This window comes from Coenobita brevimanus, chromosome 8 (genome assembly GCF_032717465.1).
Source record: "Coenobita brevimanus isolate Jiangsu-jjx chromosome 8, ASM3271746v2, whole genome shotgun sequence".
Lineage (NCBI taxonomy): Eukaryota > Metazoa > Arthropoda > Malacostraca > Decapoda > Coenobitidae > Coenobita > Coenobita brevimanus.
In genome coordinates, this window is record NC_136961.1 from 9,449,798 (window position 1) to 9,468,748 (window position 18,951).

The following is an 18,951-nucleotide window of genomic DNA, read 5'->3' on the forward strand; positions in this document are numbered from 1 at the left end:
AACTACATCCCCTACAAGTAATAAGGAATGTTGCTTCCCTTGCATTATTTAGATACTTTTATGGCAAATGTTCAGACGAAGTTGTGTCCATTCTGCCACCACTCTATACCCTCCCTCGTGCTATGCGGGCATCTGGTAGCGCTCATGACTGGAATGACACACAGCCATATTGCAGAGCTTCTGCTTATCAGAATTCTTTTATTCCCCGAAGTGCATCTCTCTGGAACTCACTTCCCTGGAGTTGTTTCCCCCCAGGCTTCAACCTACGGCTGTTCATGTCCAACTGTTACAGATTTTTTATGAATGGAGGACACCAGTAATCTGGTGTATGGATTATCTTTTTTATTCATTTGTTTTTCCTTCCTCTGTTCTGATATTTAAAAAAAATGTTGCAACGTGACAGAAACACTGGGTTCCCATACATAATGGGCAAAGAGAGTGCCTAAGTAATCCAGACAACGATGTGAATTTGACCATTTGGTAAGAAGGCAGATGGCTGTGCATGGCAGGGAGTTTCTAACTAATTCGGGTGGCCGGTGGACTTTGACCAATCGGCTGGGAGCTAGACAGCCATTCACGGTCGGCTTGTGGGTTACGGTCTGTAATACTGTGCATGCGCACTGCCAGTATGTAACTGGTGATGGGGGGGGGGGGGATTGGACTTTGATCACTGGGTTGGAAGCCGGACAGCCATTCTCACTCAGCTTGTACTGTAGGTTATGTAATATGCGCATGCTGCAAGTATGTAACCAGTGATCGAGGGGGGAGGGGCTGATGGGCTTCAGCCATTCAGTAGAGAGCTGGACAGCCTTGTTTGCTCTGCTTGTGGTTTACAGTCTATAATCCATGCATGGAAAGGGAGGCCAGTGAACCACCCAATGGACTTTTTTAGACTCTGTAGGCCGGCTGGCCGCCAATCACGGAACTTTTATGTCAGGGTACAAACAAATAAGTCTGGATACGGACCTAATAAAGCCAAGGCCTAAAGTCAGTATATGAAGCATGACAGTATATACAATAGAGCATCTGGATAACTGAGTGGTTACTGTTTATATACAGGTAGGTTTAGGCTTGTATTCTGTCATCGTCTTAGCACAATCCTTTCATCTTAACCCAGCATAATATTCCCATCCCTAAAACTTCACTGCAGAGTTGTAGCAATAATTTAATATTATTCTATGGCGATATTCACAGACAAGTGATATGAAAGGATGTACAGCCACACCTGTGTCTTATTCTGAATCTGAACTATATGAACTGCAGCGTGAAATGAATAAACATTTTGACAAATTAAAGGTGAAAGAACAATAACTCTTTTCCGGGCCAATTGAAATTTGTTGAGACTCAATAATATATATATATATATATATATATATATCTATATATATATATATATATATATATATATATATATATATATATATATATATATATACACAAAAAAACTATCAGTTTCTCTAAATCTCTCTATCTAACCTTCGCTCACTTACACACTCACTCACCCAGCAGCAGCAAAATTGGTCCACAATTTAGTAATGATGTCCCTAACTTCTAGGTCTTCAGCAGTGACCAGATGCTGAGGGTGAGAGGGTACATGAGGTGCTGCCGAGGGACGTCCGGGAAACATGTAGAGTACCTCGTCGGCATGGGATACCCCTGCGGAAAGAAAGAGAGCGAAAGACTTACTTATGAGTGAGTATGGTAATAAATTATTCAAGCAGTGACTGACTTAAAATCACAAGATCATGGAGATGAGTAGTGATAAAGGAACTTGACGTTTTATTATTAAAGTCGAGGGAACGAAATTATGAACAGGCCACCAGCTTTCACGGTTATTAATCATGAACGTCTAAGTTTTGTTGCTTGTCATTAGTAGGCCTATGCATCCAGTATTAATGAGTGGTGTCAGCAGTAATGCAGAATGATTGGACATATGTCATCATCACATGCTACAATACAAGCTGTAAAAGAACTGAGACTTCTCCACACCTTCAAAGTCTTCGTTTTAACCCTGTGGTCCATCAATCGTCCAATGTGCAATGCATGATATTTAGCTGAAGGAGCAGTGACTTTTCCTCACTGCAATAATAATTTATGAATAATAATAACTACTACCAGACTCCCCCTGTACCACAGTAAGGAAGCTTTGCCTTAATTATAACTTGAATTTGGGGCATGTCTAATATAAACAAGATATGAAGACCCTAAGGTAACTTCTTGAGTAACATCAAGATCTAAGCAGACTCCGTGCCTTCTTTACCCCTGCACAGTTGTTGACTTTGTACACGGGTTTTATTCGCCCCTGTTAGGAGTACAACTCTCATGTGTGGGGAGTCTCCCCACATACAGCTCTTCTCAATAGGGTGGAGTCAAAGGCAATTCGTCTAATCAATTCTCCTCCTCTTACTGGCTCCCTTCAACCTCTGTCTCTTCGCCACACTGTTGCATCTTTATCACTTTTCCATTGCTACTTCAATGGTCATTGCTCCTCTGAACTGTCTGCTTGCATCCCTCCACCTCAATGACGGGCGCGTAGAACCCGTCTAGGAACAAACTCTCATCCCTTTTCTGTTCAACTGTCTAATACAACAGTTAACCATTCCTCCCAGTCCTTAATTTATGCAACAGGTCAACTCTGGAACTGTCTCCCTCGTATGTCCTACTTCCTATGATCTCCAGTCTTTCAAACGCAGTGTGTCCAGGCATCTCCAAATGAATGGATCTTGAAATTCTCTCTCCTTTATTTATTTTTTTTTTTCTTGGAACGTTTTGCGGGCTCATCCTTTGGTTCCTTCTCGCATTAAAAAAAAAAAGCATGTATAATTTTTATGTTTGTCTCGATAACTGGCTAACTGTATGCTTAACTAAACAGATTCGTTTCAGATCATAAAACGGACCACAGCTATATATCTGGAAAGTTACAGCTTTAAAGCTTTAGTGGTTTTCTCTACAGTAAAATGCGTTGCAAAGAGAAAGCTGAGCAGATTTGAATTAGGTAGGCTACTATCCACTAGGCAAAATGGCAAACTATCAAGACAAAACTATTCAGTAAACATTTTTATCAAAGGATTTTCAACTAAATAGCTGTATCTCAATTAGTTCTGAGATATTTCAATTTCAAATAGGCAGTTTTTTAAATATAAATAAGTATATGACCTTAAAAAATAAGCCAAGGTTATGTATATTTGGCAAAAGGTTTGCCAAATGATTGGCCTAGGGTACCTTCATTTATAATATCATAGAGTTCGAAGAAAAAAGAAGTGCAAAGTTAAATAATAATATGGGAATGATACTGACGAAATCTAGAAGCTTCGCCATTTGTATGACGATGTTTAATAATAATAATAATAATAATAATGTGGTAGGTGGTGGCGACCATCATCCACTCACTTGATGTAGTGCGGCCTACTTCTTCCTTAGCGTTTACCATTCTTTTTCAGTGCCTGCCCTCCTCTCTTCCTATTTCTCCCGTCTTTCCTGTCACTTCTTATTGCTTTTCTTTCCTTTACAGGTGGCTTTACATTGAGTGACAATCCAAATGGTTTCCTGTAAGCCAAGAAACCATTTACAACGCTGGGTGGTAATCATATAACCAAACCGTACGTACTCCCTACGTGTCAACAAGTGGGTTGGAGGAGGGTTAGTGCCCCTCCCCATAAAACAAATAACTCAAAGTCAAACGGCCACCCCTTACGGGATTATGGCGACTGGCAATAGATAGACAGAATAATAATAATAATAATAAATAATGGATCAAGGATTCGTTTATTAAACAAACATGTGTGCATATGTTTGCCTTTGTCACCCTCCACGCTGCTTGATCTCTAGCGGCACTGAACACCCCCAGCCAGTTTGAGAATACCACTGCATACTCATCAGCACAACTATTCCTGAGTTTCTGAAAGTGAAACCTGTTTAAACGGTATCATCGAATTCTCTCACTTGATTTGCACCCTCAGAATAGCAACACGTAGACCGTGAGTAGCAGCACAGAATTTTGAATTCCTAAAATCCCTATAGTTCTGAATGATACTCATTGAGTACTTATAGGAAAGTGGTCAGTCGCATTGGCAGCCCCACCGATATTGGAAGACCAGGCCAGCTGTAAAGATCTGGTCAGTGGAACCAGAGATCCAGAGATTCTCAGCTTACAGATTTAAAAAAAAAAAAAAAAAAAAAAAAACTATAAAGTAAGACAAACTGAAAATTTTGAATCCAGAATCATGATGCCCTACACGTTCCTCGAACCCTACTCTTGACAGTGGGAGTAGCTGGACTGAAGTCGTCCAAGACCAGCAGTGTATGTCACAAGAAGCACTGCCCACATCTGAGTCAAGTTTGGCATAAAAATATTCTTTCTTTTCAAACTGACACGTCTCAGCAGGAACATACATGGCTGTAAAGAAGATGTAGATTAAAGCACGTTTCAGCCTCACCAGCATTAAACATTCATCAACTGGGGTAACCATATCGACCGAAGAGGGAGTTAGCAGAAATCGTCACAGCACCAAGCCTAATATGGACAGCTTTGTCACAGCCAAACCAGTTAGTATGTAAACCATCACAACCAGCATGCTCTCCAGTACAAGTTCTTCTTACTGTCAGCACCAAACTACATGCACATTACACACTACACTTTTAAAGTTAGAAAAAAAAAAAAAAAATTACCCCATCACAACGTCTCGGAATCTCCAGGGGAAAGAAGGGAGGATCATCAAAGCCTCCACCCGCCCCTCTCGCGGTGACGACCAATAGTGAGGCAGCTAAGTGCAAATTTTGGCGGAATCGTAAACCAATTTTCGCACAGGGACTCATCAAGGGTTAGTTGATATAAAAACAACGTTAGGCACTTGAAAATCAACCTGTAATGGTAATTATATCAGTGAATGTCATGCACTACGAGGGCACAGTGGCATCTCTGCTGTGAAACTGAGCATGGAGTTCAGTGTCAGCTTCTGTAAAGTAATATAGTTAAGTGTCCCAGATGATATCGAACTAGCCTCCATGTCAGTTAGATATCCGCACCTGAAATTGACAGGATGTGCCAGCGCTGGAGAGCCGAGCCAAGGATGATGGAGCTTTCGTCATCTGGATGGTGTATAAACCGCACGAGACTTGAATGACATTGTATGAATGATAGGGCTAGGTGTCTGGCAATTTAATGCATGAATCTATTTTTTTTTTTTTTTATGCGAGGAAGAAGGAACCAAAGGCCATGAGCCCGCAGTAACAGTTCCCTCCAAGAGAAAAACAAAATACAATATAGAGCCAAATTCAAGATCCAATCATTTTGAGATGCCTGGACACACTGCGTTTGAAAGACTGGAGATCATAGGCAGCAGGAAATACAGACAGAGGGAGACAGTTCCAGAGTTGACCTGTTGCATAAATGAAAGACTGGGAGTAACGGTTAACTCTTGCATTAGAAAGTTGGACAGAAAAAGGATGAGAGTTTGCTGCCAGACGGGTGATACGCGCCCGTCGTAGAGGTGGAGGAATGCAAGCAGACGGTTCAGAGGAGCAGTGATCATTAAAGTAGCGATAGAAAAGAGATAAAGATGCAACAGTGCGGCGAAGAGACAGAGGTTGAAGGGAGTCAGTAAGAGGAGGAGAGTTAATGAGACGAAAAGCCTTTGACTCCACCCTATTGAGAAGAGCTGTATGTGGGGAGCCTCCCCACACATGAGAGTTGTACTCCACACAGGGGCGGATAAAACCCCTGTATAGAGTCAACAATTGTGCAGGGGTAAAGAAAGAGCGGAGTCGGCTTAGCACACCCAATCTCTTGGAAGCAGATTTTACAAGAGATGTAATATGATCTTTCCAAGATAAGTCCCGAGTAAATGAAACCCCAAGCATGTTCAAGGATGATGCAGGATTAAGCTGAATATTATTAAACATTAGTGGGTATACCTGTGGAAGATTTTGTCGGCTTGATAGGTGTAAGAACTGAGTCTTAGATGCATTAAAGACAACCATATTATTTTTACCCCAGTCAGAGATACGAGCCAAATCAGACATTAGGTGTGCCACAGCCTCATCCCTTGCTTGTTGAAGTAACTGTTGAGATGGGCACTGCGGGAACCGAATGGAAAGGTGAAGGGTGGAGTCGTCAGCGTATGAGTGGATAGGGTTAGATGTACAGCTTAGAAGATCATTGATGAATAAAAGGAAGAGAGTTGGTGATAGGACAGAGCCCTGAGGAACACCACTGTTGATAGATCTAGGAGAAGAACGATGGCCGTCTACAACAGCAGCTATAGAACGACCAGAAAGGAAGCTAGCGATGAAGGCACAGATAGAAGGATAGAAACCGTAGGAGGGCAGTTTGGAAATTAAAGATTTATGCCAGACTCGATCGAAAGCCTTTGAGATGTCAAGTGCAATGGCAAAGCTTTCGCCAAAGTCCCGAAAGGAGGATGACCAGGAGTCTGAAAGGTAGGTGAGAAGATCGCCAGTGGAGCGTCCCTGACGGAACCCATACTGACGATCGGAAAGAAGGTTGAAATAGGAAAGATGCCTTAAAATTTTTCTATTAAGAATTGACTCGAAAACTTTTGAAATACAAGACGTTAAAGCAATTGGACGATAGTTGGAGGGTTGGGAGTGGTCACCCTTCTTTGGGACTGGCTGAATGAGAGCAAACTTCCAGCAAGAAGGAAAGGTACAAGTTGACAGACAAAGGCGAAAGAGTTTGCCTAGGCAGGGTGTAAGCACAGAAGCACAGTTCTTGAGAACAACAGGAGGGACCCCATCAGGCCCATATGCCTTGTTAGTACCGAGGCCAGTGATGGCAGAAAATACATCAACTGAAGAAATTTTAATGTCAGCCATGAGGAAGTCAGAGGGGGGAAGTGATGGAGGAACAGCACCGGAATCGTCTAAGGTAGAATTGGAGGAGAAAGTCTGTGCTAAGAGATCTGCTTTATCAGTAGAAAAAATAGCTACAGAACCATCAGAGTAGAAAAGAGGAGGGAAGGATGATGAGGTAAAGTTGTTAGAAAGATTTTTGGCAAGATGCCAGAAGGAGCGGGAAGAATTCGAGTCGGAGAGTTGAGAGCATTTAGTATGGATGAAATTATTTTTAGTAGAGCGAAGAACAGACTTAGCACGATTCCGGGCAGAAACGTAAAGATGATGTGATTCAGGGGTGGGTTGGCTCCGGTACCTTTTGTAGGCCCTCTCCTTGTTGCGGACAGCATTAGAACAAGCGTGATTAAACCAAGGCTTTCTTGCATTAGTCAAAGGATATGAGAAAGGAATGTATGCTTCCATGCCCGAGAGAATAACCTCCGTAATGCGCAAGGCACACTCAGATGGCTCCCGGCCACGGAAGCAATAATCATTCCAGGGAAAATCAAAGAAGTACTGCCTGAGGGCCTTCCAGTCCGTGGCTCCAAAATGCCACAGACGACGTTTCACTGGAGGGTCCACAGGCCGTACCGGAGTGATAGGACAGGTTAAGGTAATAAGGTTGTGATCGGAGGAGCCCAACGGAGAGAAAAGATTAACAGAGTAAGCAGAAGGATTAGTTGTGAGGAAGAGGTCAAGTATGTTGGAGCTCTCTCCAAGGCGGTCAGGGATACGGGTAGGGTGCTGTACAAGCTGCTCTAGGTCATTAAGGATAGAAAAGATGTAGGCTTGTTCACCAGGTGGATCCGTGAAAGGAGAGGAGAGCCAAAGGTGGTGGTGAACATTGAAATCTCCAAGAATGGAGATTTCAGAGAAAGGAGAAATGGATAGAATGTGTTCCATCGTAGAAGTAAGATAGTCGAAGAATTTTTGATAGTCAGTAGAATTAGGGGATAAGTAAACAGCACAGATATATTTAGTCAGAGAATGACAGGAAAGCCGAAGCCAGAGTGTGGAGAATTCAGAAGAATCAAGTTCAGGAACACGAGAGCAAGATAAGTCGTTGCGTATACATACACAACAGCCACCTTTGGCTTTGAAATGAGTATAGAGAAAGTAGGAGGATACAGAAAAGGGTTTGCTGTCAGTTGCCTCAGACAGCTGAGTCTCCATTAGAAAAAGAAGGTGAGGCTTAGAGGAGGAGAGGTGGTGCTCAACAGAGCGAAAGTTAGAGTAAAGGCCGCGAATGTTGCAGAAATGAAGAAGAAGAGAGTCAGACCGTGGTTCCAGGCACCTTGAGTCGTCACCGGGAGACGGGCAGATGGTGGGGGCATTTATGGTCCCCCCCCCCTAATTGTATTCCATGCAAGAAGGTGCTTACAATTAAGGTGCTAAAAGGATAAACCATCGGCCTTTAATTATTTATTACCATATTTTCTTGAATATAGTTGACACTGAAGATTCTTCGTCCAAGGGGTTATAGACTGGAACAAGTGCTATCTTCGTCAAATGGAGGAAAAGGAAGACCTAAAATGGTCAATAATTTCATATAGTATAGAACGTGACGACTACAGTATGACTGTAAAAAAAAAAAAATGTCCCTAAGTTCAAAGCAATGAATGCTCTACCAATCATACTTGATCCTGTCCGATTGAACGAAGGTGACGGTATTAAAGCAACTTTGAGGAGGTGCAAGGCAAAACATCATCAAAGCTGTAGGCTCGTGTTTAACAATACAAAGCTTGAAAGGATGAGAAAAAGAACAGCAACAACTTAAACAAGCGGAGAACGACAAACAAAAGTGCTGAGAACAAATAGAATGTTTCAGAATGCTTTCTTTGCGAGAAACAAGAACCTGTTTAATTGCTTAGACATGCCATGACAATGCAACTGAGTGATAGACCGAATGAGTGTGCTCGAAACCTGGGTGACGGAAGGCTGTTGGCGAAACTCATTGGAGATGTTGTGGCCGTGGAATCAAAGTATTATCCTGCTTTCCTGCGTGTCTGGTGGCTTTATACAACCAAGAGAGGGCTCATTTCAGGAAACAAGCTCAGGGAAACGAAAATGAAACACTGCGTGACCACGAAATCAAAGCTATAGCATTTCCTGAACTAGTTACATATATGAAACAAATCTGTTGGTGGGAGTAATGATCCAGAAATATTCAAGCAAGCAGAGTTGACTACACTGTATAAACAGCGACTTGAGCAATTGGGATTTAAGGGAAACATTTCAACTCTTCCAGGCTGAAAGACAAATTACTGACACAAATTCCTGAACCTGAAGCTCATCACAAGCTGCGAGACGTACCTCATGCCTTTCGTAAAGGGGTTGGTTTTGTTTTAGGTAACGCTGGTGACTACACTGATGAGATTGATCCTGTTAAAGCTGCAAACATCATACGCAGGCATACTGTATGTTCGGTCACAAGTCCAGATTCGATGGAAGTTTGTAAACAGGATGTCTTGAATCAGTCCCTACAACACTTCTCCAGTTTATCTGCATGATTGAGCACAGAGCAGACATTAAATGACAGCTGCAATTTGGTGCATCCAAAACAGCTATTGCAATGGACCAATTACTCCAATGTAACTGTTATGCTAGGATCAAAGAAGCAGCAGCATGTCAGGCATTCAAAAGACCGAGAAACATCATTTTCTATTTATGTTGGTTTGTCTGTTTTTCCAAAGGCCAGAAATTAAAATCTCATTGAAATGTTGCATGACAATGGCCTTAGTATTTGATACAGTATGGCAGGGTGCTAGAAATATCAGCACAACTAGGGGATGCTGTAATCGCCAGGTATTTTGAAGGTGGTGTAGTGTGCCTTCCTGTCTTAATGAAAGAGTTATTCGCAACAGCTGTCATGGGCAACACTGACCATTATCCAACTTCCACGATAGCACTGACATCGTTCCATGAGACAAGCAATTCCGTTTTCCAACATCCCAGCTCAGATGGCAAAGGTTAGTTACGCTCACCACTGCAAATACAAGGTGGTAAGAAAAAAATAATCCCAGAGCTTTCCGAGTCATTCACTAATAATCCTCGAGATCACTTCACTGAAAAGAATCCTAGACCTCCTGTTACTGTGTCTCCATATGTATCCTCAACACTCACTTTATTCAAACCAGTCTTGAAACATGAATATGAATGGCTTGCAAAAGTGAGTCACTGAAAAAGTGAATGACTCTGTACATGTGACATGGTTCTACTACCATGCATCAAAAAAGAGAAATTCACAGTTTGAAGTATGCATCACATACTTGATGCCTCTACTTAAAGATGAAGCTCATGATCGTTCTGTGGCTACAATAAGACATGTGATGGCAAAAAGTATGGAAACACTGGATTTACTTATTCCAGGACAAGTATCTGTCATAGCTGCAGACCAGCCAATTTATGCAGTAACTAACCAGGTTCCGTGGCAGTGTCCAGAATTCTATGAAGAGAAATTTGTTCTGACGTTTGGTGGTCTGCGTATAGAGATGGCTGCCCTGATGTCCATGGGAACACTACTTCATGGCAGTCGGTGGATAGGTGCTGTCGTTGAGTCTGGTGTTGCATCTCAAGGTATAGCAGATTTATTCTTGTCAGGCTCGAGTGTTACAAAGGCACGTCAGGCACACCAGATAACAGCCTGCAGTCTCTACAAGCTCATGACAACAGCTTATGAGGAATACACCAAAGAGGTTGTCCAGGAGATTTTTTGAATCTGGAAGACTGGTGTGGAATTCGCAAACAGCAGAGTCCCTAATTTCAGTTTTAGTACCTGGTGTTGACACTGGAGCTGTCCATCATTACGCTAATTCGGCCTTTCAGAGAAGCAAATTTTGGTCTCTACGGTGAAGCCCTCACAGAGCTGATACCGTAATTCTTTGCCAACAACAATGTCAGTTATGCTCGTTGGCTTTCTATACACCTCAGAGACATGTTATCACTTGAAAAGCAACACCCAGATGTGATGAGGGAGTTCTCTGCAGGAAACTTTGTTTTCCACAAACTAAACCGACTATTTTCGGCCATGGAAATAGACCAAGCTCATGAACAGGCTAATGCTGCTATCACGGACGATGGAGGAGCCATTGGCCTCACTGAAGATCCATCAACACTCAAAAGATGGATGGTTGTTGGGCCTGAAGTTAGCCGGGTTGTTCAGGAGTATGAGAAATCATCAGTTGTCAAGAATGAAGCTCAACATGGTAAACTTCATGATGAAACACAAACGGCTCAAAACGTATATGTTGAGAGAGTAGAAAAGGTAATCACTGTTATACAGGAGTTTTGTAATCCTGTTCAGGAAGTGTCAGATGAATTTTTCGCCCTTGACGAAGGACATTGCCAATCCTGACAGTGCTTCGTTAGTAGCCATACATTATGAGAAAGGTGCATATCAGTGTCATGCATTCATGAAAGCTTGAAAGCACTTGAATCCGAGGTTCACTGCACATTTTACTAGGCAGTTAAGAAGAATAAAGCTGACTTCTTCAAATGATAACCACAGTCAAGCAGCTACTGTATACTCAAAAGACACTGAAGGGGGACTTACATCTTTTCTACCAGTTTTTCATCTCTTGTCAAAGAAGGGAGTATGGCTCAAGAGAATTTTTTTAGTATGAAAACAATCCATTCCCTGCCTCTCTGAGTGCCGGTGGACAGCTTCATGTAACAAAGAAATCTCAACTGGCTGAGATCCTTGAATCCAAAGTCAAGATGCCAGATCTTGAACCAGTGGCAGATGCTATTATAATCGATGGCTCTGCATTAGCGAAGGCATTTGCCCCCGAGAATCAAAAACTTTCGGTCAGTATGCCATGCAAGATGTTATTTCTGTAGGAAAGGCTTGTGCCACAAAGTACAAGTGCGCAGATATAGTTTTTGATGTTTATGTTCCACCTAGTCTGAAGGCTAAGGCAAGAACAAAGTGAGGGCAGGGAATGAGAAGAAGGATGACAGACTTCACCAAAGCACCCAATAATTGGCATAACTTTCTGTAAGACAACACCAAGAAAACAGAGCTCTTTCATTTTCTAGCTGACAAGATTGCTGGCGTCCAAACAACAAATACGATCATTGTGACCAAATGGGACGATGCACAGTCCAATAAAACAATGTGTCTAAACAATGTATCTCCTTGTTCTTATGAAGATGCAGATACGTGAATGTTTGTACTTGCAAAAGATTCAGGATTAAATGGCAACAAGGTATTAATGATTAAATCAAATGACAATGATGTGATTGTAATAGTAGCATCATGTTTTCCATCCTTTAAATTAACTGGGTCTTACAAAAATGTGAATTGTCGTTGGTCAAGGACGAAGCCTCAAATGGATCCCTGTTCATGATATATGCTCTGCACTTGGGCTAGAAAAAGCAAGAGGAATCCTGTTCTTCCATGCTCTTTAGTGGTTGTGATGTAGTGTCAGCATTTCGAGGCAAAGAAAAGAAGTCTGCTTCGGACACTTGGATTGTGTATGATCATGCCACAGTCGTCTTCCTGCAACTTAGCCTTCATCCACCAGTCATTGATGACACTGATATGCAGACTTTAGAGATGTATGTAGACTCCATGTATGACAGGTCTAGTACTGCTGTAGGAGTTATCGAGACACTACTGGACTTGATTTCAAGAAAACAATGGACATATAACTCTGTTCTACCAACTCAAGATGCCCTCCTTCAACATGCAAAACGTGCTGCCCTCCAGGCAGGATGCATGTGAAGTCAGGCACACAGTACCTGAATCATAGTGGCTTGGGGTGGACAAAGCATGGTGCGGGATGGAAAGTTTGCTGGATGACCCTCAACCTATTGCAAAGTGTTGCCTGCACTGACGAAATGCAGATGTAAAACCGAATGCCATGTAAGATGCAGACGTAATCGGTTTGGCCTAAGTTGCATTGTGCTTTGTAGCTGTGTGTGCAAGTTCTAAGTTTGAATACATAATGATGCATCCAGATGCCTAACTACCATGAAAACTGAATCAACTAAAATATTAGGCAGGTGAGACATAAACTGTTTATAATCTTCCAAAAATGGTGAATAAATCCATCCTACAAACCTACCTGTTGCGAAAATAGAATCTCCATGTTTCAAAACATAGGAATTGACCCCTCAAAGAATAATTTTGGACAAATTGTTTTGATTATATGAAGATAATTGCATCCAGGGGCCATAATTTGGTGGCCGTCTTGAAAAATGGTGACCATATTGGATTTTCATTTGCCTAACGTTATTTTCCTAATAAGCAGCCTAAAGGTGAACCACATGCAAAATTTCACGCTTGTATCACCATCTGAACGGTTTTGCACTTTGCTACACCACTACAAGTGAGATAATGGAACCACTGTCTGACTAGCTTCTTCATTTCTGCAACATTCGCAGCCTATCCTCTCAATTTCTCTCTGCTGAACATCACTTCTCCTCCTCTAAACCTCACCTTCTCATCTCCACTGAGACTCCTGTGTTTGAGGTGACTGATAGCAAACCTTTCCCTGTATCCTCCTATTTTTCTATACTAATTTCAAAACCAAAGGTGGCTGTTGTGTATAAGAACGCAACAATATATCTTACTCTCGTGTTCCTGAACTTGAATCTTCTGAATTTTCTACTCTCTGACTTCGGCTATACTGTCATTCTCTGACTAAATATATCTGCGCTGTTTACTTATCCCCTTATTCTACTGACTATGAAAAATACTTCGACTGTCTTAATTCTAAGATGGAACACATCCTCTCAATTTATCCTTTCTCTGAAATCTCCATTCTAGGAGATTTCAAAGTTTGCCACCATCTTTGGCTCTCCTCACCATTCACCGATCCACGTGGAGAACAAGTCTACACACATTCTCTCCTAACCGTTACGTGCAACGTGCCGGCTGATGTGTATAGCCATCACAATTCAGGGCATGGAGGGCCTCCGGCTGATGGGATGTACTGCAAACACCTTGCCATCACCCTTTGAACTTGCAACCATTTTCTACGACACCCATAGGGTAGGTAAGCCCCCCAAGTACCCCACAGATGAGAGGCTCAGTCTGTACACGGCACTGCTAGAGTGAGGAGCCATGTCTTCATCATTGTCATTGTCCGATTCTGTCCCATCAAGCACAGGGCTTATTGCATCATCGACAGCCATGAAAGTTCTGCCCTTAGTTCCAGGGAAAGGGCTCAGTGACAGTGCCATCGGTCGTGCCTTGGGTGACACCGTGTCCTCACCGACAATTAGTGAGAGCACGTCCTTGTAGGAAAGGAGTTACCATGTAGAAAGTGACCTGTCTTGCCCTCCGACCCCTCCCTGCTCTCCTACGCCTGAAAAGGTTCTCAGACTCCTGCAGGAGGAGGGCAATGCCTTATACAGTGACGAGTTCACTGAGGAGGGGGACGTTGATGACCCAGCACACCAGACAGGTAAGCATGGAGTTGGCAGTTTTCTGTGAAATAAACGCCAACAAGCCATCTCACTGTGACGCTCACCGCCTGCTCGCCATCGTCTCGCCCTCGAACGTCCACCTTCACCTCAGCCAAGTACTTCAAAGGAGGAATAACCACAACCGGGCCCTTCAGGAGTAGAATTTTCCACATGGACCCCATGCGTCTCCCCAGGAAAGGCCCGTGTCAGGTGATTCATCACCCCCTTACTCCCCCACCTGCCACACCTCTCCTTTTCATTTCCCCTCACCCCCTGCCCGTGGGGGTGCATGTGGGTGTGTACATGCAGAAAAAATGTCCTGCACAGGGCAAACAGCCTGCTTTACCAAGTGTGGGTAGAGTGGGTACCTTCCTCTGGGAGGATGCAGCAGGATTTGGGCCCTCTGTGCCAGTGTTTGATAAGGAAGGAGCAGATGTTCAGGAGGAGGAGCTTTCTCCCAAGCCCTGGACTATTATCAGTATTTTCAAGGCGATATTCACGGTTGCATTTATGCAATACCTGGTGGAAGAAATAAGTTTCCACCAGGTTATGTGTGTGCGGTGGCTGGATGTGGCTGCTAGCGAAAGCACGCACATGAGAGAGTGCCAACCTGTGGAGGTAAGGGAGTTATTTGTGTGGCTAGCCCTAACATGTTGATGGTGCATCAACTCGTGGGCACACCTGTCTTTGGTAAGTATATGGCCCGTGGCAGGTAGCCTACCTGGCCATCCTAAGGTTCCTCCATTTGAATAGAAATGTTGGGCCTGCACCAAACGAAAGGTTGTGGAAAATTAGGCCCATTCTAACAATGCTCAAGGAGTCATTTGCCAGGGGTTTTGGTTGGTTTCACAAAGTGGTAATTGACGAGTCACTGGTGTTATTCAGGGGCAGGTTGGCATTTATTCAGTATGTGCTATCCAAGCATTACTGTTTTGGGCTGAAATTCTTTGTCCTTTGCTACGGCAAAACAGGATCTGTGCTCGATGTGATAGTTTATTTGGCAACAGATGTTGATATACCTAGTGACGATACTCATGGTTTCTTGGCATCAGTCCAGAAAGTGGTGATGGAGAGGTATTTCAACAGGCACCACATTCTGTACACCGATAATTATTACACGGCCCCAGTGTTGACCAAGTACAGTATTTGCTTGAACATGGTACTGGGTCCTGTGGAACTGTTCAGGCAAACAGAAAGAATTTCCCTGTATTCCCAGCAAATACTGAGAAAAGAGCCCTTCTGACCAAGAAATGTGGCAACATGTTAGCCCATCCCTGGCACGACATGAGACAGGTTAACATGTTGTCAACAGTACATAAAGATGTGTTTGAAGAAACGGGAAAAACAGATTACAGGACCAGGGAACCCGTGTTGAAGCCAGATGCTGTCAACGATTATATCAACATGTGGCTTGTTGATAAATTGGACATGCAAATTAGTGAGGCTGATTGCCTACATAAGTCCTGCAGGTGGTACAAGCAGGCCTTTTAACACTTTCTTGATATCGCCATCCTGAACAGTTTCATATTGTAGGAGCTCGTCAGGAAACCTCTCTCTCTACAAGAGTTTGAGAGAGAGCTTGCACACGAACTACTTGAAGAGTATTCAGCTGTACAGGTTCCAAGTGCTAGGTCAGGGACAGCACCTTCACCAGACAGGCTAAACTGTGCCGAGTACTTCCGGCAGCACAGGCTGGTAGAGACTGGCCGTAGCACAGCAGGTCGTCAGGCATATGTCAGGCATCCGTCTAGCACAAACTCTCATCCCTTTTCTGTCCAGCTCTCTAATGCAAGAGTTAACCATTACTCCCAGTCTTCCATTTATGCAACAGGTCAACTCTGGAACTGTCTCCCTCTGTCTGTATTTCCTACTTCCTATGGTCTCCAGTCTTTCAAACGCAGTGTGTCCAAGCATCTTGAAGTGAACGGATCTTGAATTTGGCTCCCTTTTGTATTGTTTTTGTTTTTTTTTCTTGGAAGGATTTGTAATTTGCGGGCTCCTAGCCTTTGGTTCCTTCTTCCTCGCATAAAAAAAAAAAATCCCCCCAGCACGAAATGAGACAGCCTACCAATGTGCAGAGTGCAAGATCCCCCTATACCCTAAATGTGTTTGCTAGTATCACTTCGAGTGTGATTACTGAGCAGGTGTGTGGAAAAGTGTAATCAGTATACAGGTATGCACAAGTGTTTTTTTTTTTATATATAAATAAGTGAAATGTTAGATACTACAAGTGATTTCTAAAAAGTGCTATGATATAAGTGTTTTATAAGTTCTACAAGTGCAGTGCAATAACTGTTACTGTTTATTGATTATCTGTGAAAAAATATTGGAAATACCTTGAGTTAACCTACCCATTACACGAAAGAAAACCACATGTGAGCGGGCCAGAAAGTAAATTACCTTGTTGGCTATAACTAAATTTTTTCCCTCGATACTCAGGAAAATAGCACTGAATATGTGAGCAGAAGTGTATTTGTGATGTGAAGTATAAATAATGTGAGTTGTGTATAACATTTGTAAGATTTTCACAGTACCCCTGATTAGTATAAATCAGTCAGCATTGTAGTACAGGGAATTACCTCACACTCAACCATACTGTGTGAAACAGTAACAGCATTTACCTGTCAAAGTGCAATTACCCGTAAGCGTGATGTTAAGTGCCATTATAAGTGTCGCAGTAGAAGGAAATTATGATAATTGACGCAAGAAGTGGGTACAGCAAAACAAAGGGCTCTTATTTAACCACACACCTACGGGGCATAGTGGCACTATGAGATTAGCGGAAAGCCCTTTGGGGAGCCTCATGGACAGGGTGATGACTCATCCTTACGACAGTGAGTAAGGAAAAGTCAAGAATCGAGTGGAGTTTTCCACATTCCATCAAAGGATGCCTGGGCATTGTTACAATCATCATTCCTGTCAGTGCTGCCAATGCTAGCCAGCGAGTCCAAGGTCACAGCCAGTGGTGCACGCTCGGAACCAGTCCCTCTAAGTGTGTAAAGCCAGTCATCTTAAATTTATCCTTACTCACCGACGAAACCACCTGGAGACCTAGGGCTACTTTCATTTGAAAGAGGAAGAGTTGTTGAATCATATGTATTTTTATTTTATTCTCTAGCTATTATAGTTTGGCAGATATTAGGGTTTGAAGTAAGGGTATTTTTTCCAAAATCTTGGAAACTCCCCGTAAGGAGGAGTGGGCAACAGCGGGAAACCCCCGGCGGATAAGGGTTAATGACCTAGTGCAGCTTATACAGCATCCTAACCGTATCTCTGACTTCACTGGAGAGAGTTCCAGCGTACTTGACCTCTTCTTTACAACTAATCCTTCAGCTTAAGCTGTTAATCTCCACTTCCGATCACAACCTTATCACCTTATCCTGTCCTATTGCTCTAGTAAGGCCTATGAACCCTCCAAAGAAGCACTTTGGAGCTGATGATTGGGAGGCCCTCAGTCAGTACTTCTTTGATTTTCCTTTAAATGATGACTGCCTCCATGGCTGGGAACCGTCTGAGTGTGCCTTGCACATTACAGAGGTTATTATCTTGAGGAAGCATGCAGACATTTCTTTCTCATATCTTGTGATTAATACAAAAAAAAAAGAAAAAAAGAGAGAGAAACTTGGTTTAATCACACTTGTTCTAATGCTGTTTACAACAAAGAGAAAGGCTATCGTACATAAGGTACCAGAGCCAAGCCACCCTTGAATTTCATCTCTATTATATTTCTCCCCGAAATCATGCTAGGTCTGTTTTTTGCTCAACTAAAAATAATTTCATTCTCACTTAATGCCCTGAACATTACGATCAAATTCCAGTTCCTTCTGGCACCTTGCTAGATGCCTTCCTAATAACTTTACCTCATCATCCATCCTTCTCTTTTTCACTGTGATGGCTCTGTAGCCATTTCTTCTACTGAACTCTTCACTCAGACTTTCTCCTCTAATTCCACCTTTGACAGTTCCATTGCGGTACACCCATCACAGTCCCATTCCGACTTCCTCATGGCTGACATAAAAAATTTCTACTGTACAATTGATGTATTTTCTGCCATCATTGGTCTCAAAACTAATAAGGCATATGGGCCTGATGAGGTCCCTCCAGCTGTCCTCAAGAACTGTCCTTCCGTGTGTACACCCTCCCAAGGTAAACTCTTTTGCCTTTGTCTGTCAACTTGTACCTTTCCTTCTTGCTGGAAGTTAGCTCTCACTGAGCCTATCCCAAAGAAGGGTGACCATTCTCAACCCTCTACCTATCGACCAGTTGCTTTAACATCCTGTGTTTCAAAAGTTTTTGAGTCTATTCTTAACAAAAGAAAAAAAAATAAAGCGCATTTTCCATCACAACTTTCTTTCTGATCATCAGTATGGGTTCTGTCAGGGACATTCCACTTGCAATCTTCTTACCTATTTTTCAGATTCCTGGTCATCCTCCTTTTGGGACCTTGGCAGAAGCTTTGCTATTGCACTTGACATCTCAAAGGCCTTTGATCGAGTCTGGCATATATCTTTAATTTCGAAACTGCCCTCGTATGATTTCTATCCTTCTGTCTGTGCCATCATCTCTAGCATTCTTTCTGGTCGTTCTGTTGCTGTTGCTGTAGATGGTTGCTGTTGTTTTCGAAGAGCTTTCATTAGTGGTTTTTGTCAGGGCTCTGCTCCATCATTAACTCTTTTACTTTTATTC

General features: G+C 42.8%; 1 protein-coding gene across 1 annotated transcript in view; it reads right to left on the bottom strand.

The window, feature by feature from the left end:
- Positions 1 to 18,951, bottom strand: part of LOC145406423 (carboxylic ester hydrolase-like) — a 108,403-nt gene that overhangs the window by 50,051 nt on the left and 39,401 nt on the right. The window contains exon 10 of the mRNA XM_080277583.1: positions 1,503 to 1,656. Coding sequence (XP_080133709.1) covers positions 1,503 to 1,656 — 154 coding nt within the window. The remainder of the gene's footprint in view (positions 1 to 1,502; positions 1,657 to 18,951) is intronic.